This window comes from Rhinolophus ferrumequinum, chromosome 15 (assembly GCF_004115265.2).
Source record: "Rhinolophus ferrumequinum isolate MPI-CBG mRhiFer1 chromosome 15, mRhiFer1_v1.p, whole genome shotgun sequence".
Lineage (NCBI taxonomy): Eukaryota > Metazoa > Chordata > Mammalia > Chiroptera > Rhinolophidae > Rhinolophus > Rhinolophus ferrumequinum.
This window is the reverse complement of record NC_046298.1, coordinates 8648205-8657012: the sequence shown is the minus strand read 5'-3', so window position 1 is coordinate 8657012 and position 8808 is coordinate 8648205. Positions and strand designations below refer to the sequence as shown.

The 8808-nt window shown below is 57.5% G+C and overlaps 1 protein-coding gene across 2 annotated transcripts; it reads right to left on the bottom strand.

The window, feature by feature from the left end:
• Positions 1-1614: 1614 nt before the first annotated feature.
• IRX6 (iroquois homeobox 6) lies at positions 1615-8516 on the bottom strand. Of its 2 annotated transcripts, none has more exons than XM_033127013.1 (6): positions 7045-8516; positions 5742-5999; positions 4926-5035; positions 4416-4723; positions 3019-3627; positions 1615-2083 (listed from the first exon to the last, which is right to left on the bottom strand). In XM_033127013.1, the coding sequence occupies exons 1-6, from the start codon at positions 7087-7089 to the stop codon at positions 2079-2081; spliced, it is 1335 nt and encodes a 444-aa protein (XP_032982904.1). In that variant the 5' UTR covers positions 7090-8516; the 3' UTR covers positions 1615-2078. The 2 variants fall into 2 exon arrangements, with proteins under 2 accessions (XP_032982904.1, XP_032982903.1); XM_033127012.1 differs by having other exon boundaries at positions 1615-2086; positions 7045-8515.
• Positions 8517-8808: the final 292 nt, after the last annotated feature.

Below are 8808 nucleotides of genomic sequence, written 5' to 3'. Positions count from 1 at the left end.
CAGGTCAGGCTCTCCCACCCTCCCCCTTTCACTCTCTGGATCCCACTCCCTGTTCAGCCACGTAACCTCAGGCTTAAGTGGGTCCCTTCTCCAAGTGCTGACTCAATGTGATCCTGAGGGCTCCTCTCCCCTTCACAAAATGACAAGCTGGAGCTCCACTCCGAAGGATCAGGCCTCTGCAGACTGTAGCCTCCAAAAGGATCTACGTGGTCCCCGGAGGGGGCGGGGTCGAGAGCGCCTTGCAAGAAACCCCCAGCTAATGCTCTTTATTACAAGCGTTAATCCTGCAAAGCCGACTGGAAATAATGTTTATCTTTTCGCAGTTTAATTTTCAGGACCCTAAGCCGCGGGTCAGTGAGGGTGACTGGAGGATCTCCTGGGACCTGGAGGTAAGAGCAGCTGTTGCCCAGAAGCAAAAGGAAAGCATGGAGGGGATTTCCCAGAGGGGAGGGGAGGGTGATCCGAAAAGGACCCCGAGTGGAAAGCTGGGGTCCGTCCACCACAGTTTCTGTGTGACCCTGAGCCAGTCCCTTGCAATCCCATTTGGACTCAGTTTCCTTATCTAAGGAAGGGGTTTGTATTTTTGTCATTCGTGATCTCTAAAGCCCCTTCTAATGCCAATCATTCTACAGGAAAGAAGACAGAGTGGGGCAGGGAGGTGGCCAGCCGCCTGTTCCCCAGTTTTCCAACCCCCACCTTCCGGTCGGCAACCTCCAAGGGTCTTAAAATGTCTGCCCCTCCCTTCTCCCCGAGGATGAGGACCCTACCCGCCCCAGGCTTCAGTGACCCGCAGGCTGGCCCCCACGCTGGTCTAAAAGGCCATCCCCCAACCAGCGCGGGTGGGGCTACAGCTCAGCAGTGGAGACGCAGCTACCAAGGATCCAGCCGGTAGGCACACACCCCAATTGCCCTTCCCGCACCCATCTGCTCCCGGCTAGGGCTGGGTCCCGGGTTCACCTCCCTCTTTCCCTGTGAGCAGCGGCGAGCTCGTGCGCTGGCTGAAGCCAAAGCCACTAGGCCTGGACCGAACTCAGGCGGTTCATCCCCCCAGCCCTACTCCGGACACTGCTTCCCCAGGGGAACAAAGCCCCCTTCCCCGACCATCAGTTCCCATTGGTTGGCCTATACCGGAAGTGTTTGCTGACACTTGGTTAAACCGAAAGAATACCCTGTATGCCTCCTATCGACGCGGCCAACTGTCAGACTTCGCCATTCTGTGCCACCCGAGGAGCGCGGGGGTACCAGCAGCGTGCCAAGGGACTGCCAAGATGCTCCCCCACGCCACACCTCCTAATGAGCTTAAAACCCAAGTATGAACTAAAACACATATGCAGCTTTTAGACAAATATCCCGCCAGCGTCCCCTAGTCCCGCACACACGAAGCAGCCGGGCGTCAGCGGGCTCAGCGAGCTGCTTACACCGCAGTTTGGAGGGCTGAGCGGCAGGCGCCTCCGTCTTGGCCGGTACCTTGTCAGTTTCCCTCCCTGCTATGAAAGGCACTGAGATGCAGCCCACGCCGGGGTCCCCAGAGCCCCTAGCCTCAGTCCATCCTCCCTCCCACCCCCATCTCTCCAAGCACGCCTGGCACAGATAGGCCACACAGCTTAGGTTGGGTTTGATTATTTTTAAGGACACAAGAAGTGGGGAGGGGAAGAAGACGAAAGTCTTCTGGTCCTTGGAGGCCAGGTCAGAGCAGAAGTTACAACGTGAGGGATGGTGGGTGAGCAGGGGAGGGAGCAGCTTCAGACCCTGAATCCAGAGGAGGGAGGGAGACGTGGTATACCCAGGGGGTGCACTGGGCAGAGTCCCCACCCAGCCTTCCCACTTGGCCTTCCCCCAAGGTGCCCTGTGCCACCTCCTCTGGGATCTGACCAGTCGCTTGTCTGCCCGCCACTCCCAGCTCTGTGTGCAAGGAGGGCCTGTAGGAGGGTTTCCGTGTGTCTGTTTCTTAGGCGAAAGGAGATTCCCCCAGTTCCTGGCGAGGTTTCCCAGCTTCTTAGCGTGGAGGTGAATTCCAATAGTAGGGCTAATTTCCAAGATTCTTGGCAAATTGCAAATCGCAAATCGCAGCCATTGCGCTAACCTGCTGAGAGAGGAAAGGTTGATTAAAACCCAAAGGCCACTGGTGGTGATTCCTAGGAAATCGGAGGTCAGTGGTGGCTCGTCCGAAGGGAATCAAAGGTCTAGAAGCAATTTGCTTGCCAGAGGTAACATTTGGACCCGGTTATGTGTAAATTCAAATAACAATGTAACCCAATTTTCTAAGCCAGTAGCTAATCCTGAGAGAAATTACTACAAAGAACAGAATCTGGCAGTAATTGCTGAAGGCTGCCAAATGCTTGGAGATTGTCCCTTTGTGGGGTGAAATTCCCTTCCACCAGGCACAGCCAGAGAACCACCCAGGAGCAGGAGACACTGATTGGCAGTCACACCGGCTTGCTGTTGCAATTTTGGGGGTGGATAGTCTCCAGCGGCAGCACCTGGGCTACACTCCCAGCCATGGTGGGGCCAGAGGGCTGCAAGGTGACTTAAGCATTGGCCATAAAACAATTGTATGTGTCGGGACCACCCCTCACCCTTCTCAGAAAGCCCTATGCCTGCCCAGTCCAAGCAAGCCCTGGGTACAACAAGCACAGCAGGGGCCAGCCGCCCTCCTCTACAGCAGGGAACAAAGGCACCTGTGCCAGAGGATCATGATGGTTCCCACCTGGTACACTTGACCAAACACTGGACATGAGTGCAGAGATCTCGGTTGCCCATCATTTCAATGACTTTCTTAGTGATCCTAGGTAAGTTATTGTCTCCCTCTGAACTTATTATTATTATTTGACTTCATAATAAGGAGGAACTAGAAATACTACCTCTAAGCTTCCATTTCAAAGAGTGCTGTGGGACAATCTCGCACCAGGTCTGAACCTGGGCGTGCCCGAGAGGCAGAGAGGGCGTGCAATGGCTGGGCAGCTCGGTGGGCAGGTGTCTTTTGGACAGACACTCCCAGCACCGTTGGGGGCCCACTACCTTCTGCTCCGGACCGGTACTGGCACTGCACTGCAGGCTCCCTCCGCCTCGGGCACTGCGGCGCACAGTTCAGGGGCAGCCCCTGCAGGGCAAACGTGGGGTTTCCAAAGGCTTTGGCTATGCGGGAAGACTCCTCACACGCGGAGTCTCTGGGGACCGCGGGTCGCCTGCCAGTGCCTGAAGGCTGTCGGGAAATGAGATGGCACTCCGGACTTCGTGGCTTGGGCGGGGATGAAGGTGCACCTTCCACAGCGCTGGCTGCCGCAGTGTGCGCCAGAGACCAGATGCGCGGTTTCTCACTGCCTGGGTAGTGCACGGTCAATGTGGGGCCCCCTGGCTCCGCCCGGAAGTATTCAGCTTCTCCGGATCCCCGAGGCTCATTGAATGAGAAGCGGGACTCCGCCAGGCCGCACTCCCTGCGCTCCAGACGGCCCCCTCGAGCTGCAGCGCATGGTGCTGACAGCCACTGCGCGTCCTCCTGGAACTCAGCCAGCCTGTCCGTAGCTATGACCGCTGCCTCTTCTTCAGCCTCCTCCTCCTCCTCCTCTTCCTCCAGGTCTTCCAGGTCACTCAGACGGAGCCCCCGAGCTTCCTGGCTAGTAGCAATGTCTGCAGGAAATCAGGAGCGAGTGAGAAAAGCCCCAGGCCCCAAGGGAAATCTGCTGGAGTGCCCATCCCTGAGAAGCTTTTAGCAAGATGCGCCCTGCACTCAGGGCATTCACCAGGCTGGCTACACCACCTCTTACACTTGTCCCCAGGGCTGGCGGCCTGCCCCGGGGAAGGATTCCCATCCCAGCCTTGCCCTCACCCCTTGGAAAACTCCTCCTCTTCGTGCACCCCCAGGCCAAGGAAACCAACACTTTGTGTTGCCCCAAGACCGGGATTCAGCTTTTCAGCCATATAAAAGCAAGGGGACAGTTTTGACCCAATTTTCACACCCACGGGTGGCTGGTGTGTATTATTTAATTCAGCAAATATTTACCGAGTGTCTGCTATGTGCCAGACATCTTTAGGCACGAATTTAGGGACTATAGCAGTGAATAGAACACCTTCTAGTGCAGGTGACCTTCTTGAGGGGGTCATAGTGATAAGTATGGGGGAAGAAATAAAATGAGATGACAGTAGAGAATAACTGGGACTCTACATTGGCTTGGGTGGCCAGGGAAGGTTTTCAGAGAGGACACTTCAAAGTTGGAAAGAAGCTCCGTCAGTAGGAAATTCCTGGCAGAGGGAACCGTGCAGGCAAAGGCCCTGCGGCATGTAGGGGAGGCAAGTGCAGGGGTAAGCACGAGTGCCTTCCATAGAAGCGAAGCCACAGGGTGGCTTCGGAAATCCAATCAGACTCCTTGATGGCTGGAAACACCCATGTCAGGTGGGGTGGTGAACACTTTTGGTACCTTTGGTGTCACCGTTTAGGCAGCCCTGCGTTTCCTCTGCTCCACCCTCCACCTTCCTCTCCTCCCCGCCTTTGTTCTTGGGCGCCCAGGTCATCTTGTTCTCCTTCTTGAGGCGCCGGCGCGCGTTGGCGAACCAGGTGGACACCTGGGTGAGGGTCATCTTGGTGATAATGGCCAGCATGATCTTCTCGCCCTTGGTGGGGTAGGGGTTCTTGCGGTGCTCGTTGAGCCAGGCTTTCAGCGTGCTGGTGGTCTCTCGCGTGGCGTTCTTCCGGCGCCCGGCGCCACTCAACTCCACAGCTCCGTACCTGTGGGGAGAACCTGGCTCACAGTTCTGGGGCTCGGAGCCTGAGGCGGCAGGCAGGAGGCAGTCTGCGGCCTGCAAGTGAGCTTCTGTTTTTCTCCCTCCTTGCTCACCCCTCTCCTCCTGCTCTGTCCAGATCAGCCCTATATTGGTAGGGGAGAGGGAAGGACTTTCGATGCCAGCCACCGATGTGGCCCACATCTTACCGGTCGTAGTGATACTGCCCCAAAGTCGGCTCATAGGGATAATAGGCTCCTGGTTGCGCCAGACCAGGTGTAAAATTTCCTGCAGCCTCCTTGAATTCATACTGTGGATTCTGGTGGGGGAGGAAGAAAGAATTCAGAACTACTTACATTTGGGGAGAAAAGAAAGGAGGGTAGTTGCTAAGGGTGTAAACTCTAAGGTCAAGTCTGGTTCACATCCCTGGACCACCACTTGTACTGGCTGTGTGACCTTGCGCGCACAGTTGTTAACCACTGTATGCCTCAGTTTCCCCTTGGCAAATGAGGATAACAATAGTACCTAAAAGTTAATGAAGGAGAGCGTTTGGCCGAATTCCTGGTGTAGAATAAGCAGGTAGTTAAATATTAGCTGTTATTATTACTGTTACTATTTGGGTCTCCCCCAGCCCTCCTTCCCACCAGTTGGGGAACTTCTCTGCCTTACTCTCCATCCAGAGCTATTACCTGGCCCTTTGTATCTCAGTGACTTTGGGTACGTTATTCACCTCTGCGCCTCAATTTCCTCGTGTGTAAACTGAGAAAGTGATGACTTGCCTACCTCACACAATTAATAGAAGTGCAAATATTTTCTAAACAGTATGGAGTTCCGCAGACTGTAAAATGGTGTAAAGATGTATTTTTCCCTTATACACAATCCTAACCATTTCCTTTACTCTGAGTTGTGCGTCCTTTCTAGATTTTCCCTGGAGATGTCACAGTGGACTTCACCCGGCTGCCGCTCCTGCCCCCAGGCTGGGTGGGTTCCGGTTCACAGACCCAGGCCCCACCCGGCGTACTCACCAGCGCCCCGTACAGCGCGGGAGGCTCCGGGCTGTAGGGCAGGTACCCGGGGTAGCTCTGGGCAGCTGCAGCGGCCGCGTAGGGGGCTCCATAGATGCCCAAGGCCGCGCCCAGCTCGGGCCGCGCAGCGCCCAACAGCCGGCTATCGTAGGGTGCGCAGCAGAGAGCGGCCGCCGGGGTGGAGCCTGGGGCCACATCTGGGACCGAGCGCGGGGCGGATTCACAGCAAGTGGCGCTTGAACTTGCAGACACCAGAAACTACGGGGGCGAGAGAGGGGGCACCGGAGGTCAGAGACCGGCGCCTGAGGCTGGCGGGAGCCAGCGCCGTAACTGCCCAATCTCTCCTCCATTCAACATTAACTAAATGCCACTGTGTGCTGAGCATTCTGCGGAGCACGGGAACGGGAATTCTGAGAATAATTCCAAACTGCAATTGATCCAAACTGCCCTTATAGATACTCCTAAGCGGTTGCTAGGGCTTCAGAGCCCCAGAAGGTTCAGGCAATGGGAAGGTTCTGAAACCCGAATTACAGAAGCTAAATTTCACGGGTTCCCTCGCAGACCCCCGCCCCCCACCTTCTCCATCACAGGATATCACAAAGGCAGAGCGAGAAGTTGGCCTTAGAGATCACCATTACGTCTCACACTGACTCCCATTCTATAGACAGGGAATGGGAACCAGAGAGTGTGCAGACTTGTCCAAGATCACAAAGAGGGTCAGAGGTCGGGCTGGGAGTAGACCCCAGGAAAATACACCCTGCACTCTTGGGAAAGGCTGGAGAACAGTGGTAGGTGTCCCCAGAATTTCCCCAGGAAACCCCTGTCATTGCACAACACCCACACTGGTCTGGGACATGAAGGAACCAGAAGCAGAGTGTTTGGACCGACCCAAGGAAGGGGGAGGATAAGAACAGAAGTTAACTATCAACAACAGAAAAATGGTGAGATGGAGAACGCTCTGGACTGGAAGTCTTTTTTTTCTGAGATTTCCCGGACCACCTCGGATATCTGTACAAAAAGAGGCCTGTCTGGAAGTTCTCTGAGATCAAAACCACCTCTCTGAGGGCCTGCCCAGAGTGCCTAAGTTTCAGGTCACTCAATTTTCCAGCTTGTACTGCGGGAGTTGAACGTTCTCAGCTAGTGGTTGGGGATGTCAGAGTGGACTGTGGTACATTACCCTGGTCCTTGCTCCCTCTGGCTTCCCAGGAGACTCGTGCGAGAGGAGAGCGCACAGGGGCAGGAGCGTGCACTGGGCATCCCCTCCACCCACTATGTCCCCATCCCCCACGGAGGCGCCTCTTACCTGGGAAGCGCTGCCATACGGGTGTCCAAAGTGCGGGAAAGACATGGTGGCTGTCACCGGCCCGCCTCGCTCTTCTCTTGCTTGTTCCCGCTTCGGTCCCTTGATTCTGCGCCTCCAGCCGTGTGCCGCCTGGGTTCCTCACACGGCTGCGGGTGCCCAGCGCGGGGTCCTCCGCCTGCTCTGCGCGACTGGAGGCAGAGCCGAGGGCAGCCTCGCTGCCGAGCCCTGCGCTCCAGAAGGCGCTCCACCGGCCGGCGTGGTCCGGAAGACAGAAGGGCCCATGGATGGGCAGGGGAAGGGAGAGGATGCGGGTTCCCAAAGGCGCGCGGTGGCGAGGCAAGGTGAGGCGCGGCGCGGGGGCTGTGCGGCTCCTGAGGTGTCCTAGTCCAAGGTGGCCAGAGGCTCAATGTGACGTCACGGTAATCCCAGGTCGCCAGGCGGGCCCCCGGGCCCTGGGGCCCCGGGCCACCAAACGTGCCAAATGCAGCCAGCCCGTGCGCGCGCGCGCACGCTCACCCACACTCACACTTGTTCTGGGAGGTTTGTGCAGCTGGTGAGGAATGTCAGAGACCCTGACCCTCTCTGCTTGACGCTGGATCCTACCCCTTTTTGCTTTACACTCACGCGCGCGCGCGCATACAATCTCTCCAAATTACCCGGGAGAAGTAGGAGAAACGCCTCCCTCTGCGCCACGCAGGCCCGGGGCGCAGCGCACTTATCTCCTCCCTGAGGCCCTAGGAGGAGAGAAGCAACCCAGGCGGCGAATACAAATGAGAGAGAAACAGAGAGAGACAGAGACAGAGAGAGAGAGAGAGAGAGAGAGAGAGAGAGAGAGAGAGAGAGAGAGAGAGAGAGAGAGAAGGGAAGAAAAGTGGGGGAGAAAGGCAGGAGGGAAAAGGAGGACGGGAGAGGAGAGAGAAATGAGGAGTCTAAGTGAACAGAGGTGGGCGGGGGATGGGAGGGAACTGGGGTGGGTGAAGGCTGGGCGGAGGTTGGACCACCGGCAGGTGGAGAAGAGCAGAAGCTCCGGGGAGCAGCTTCCAGCCCAGCCTCCCCGCCCTCCGCTGCAGGAAAGTTTGTTCGCGCCAGAGGCCCCGCGCTGGGCGGCGTCGGTGAATCCCACTGGCCCGCCTGTCTTTGTCCTCGGGGATCTGGCTCCCCGCCGCAGTCTCCCCAAGACTAGGTAGATTCAGGCTCTGCAAGCTCTGGCCTTTGCCAGGGCCTTGACCTCCGGGCTTCTTTGCAGCGGTCTGGCCCTGGAATGGACCAAAGAGCGCCCCCTCGAGGCCAGGGTTCAGGTCCCCTGGGAGTCTACCTGAAAACGCGCCACATCTGACCCTGGGCATCTGCAGTGGGCGGGCTTAGACCCCTGGGTACCTCGTAGGAAGGCGAGGTTTGGCTGCCTCTCGCACACCGCCTGCTGTGTCCACCCAGAGCGGGCACCCGCAGGAAGGCGCCGGGGCCGAGCTGCAGACTCTGCGCTCCGCTGGGGGTGGCGCTGGCGAGCCACGGTTCAGCGGCCTATTCTCTGCTCTACGCCGGGACGCCTGCCTGGGCCCAGCGGTCTGACCACTCCCTTCTGCATCCCAGAGGTTTTCAAGGGGGCACTGATGGGCGGAGGAGCTCGTTGGAGCCGGGAAGAGGGCTGCGTCCTTTATGCCTGGTCTCCCCGGATAAGCAGCTCCGGTTTGCGAGCACCAAAGACTCCGCACTCCGGAAGGCTCAACCCCCAGGCCTGGAGCCTCTCCCTGCGTCTTCCCGGGG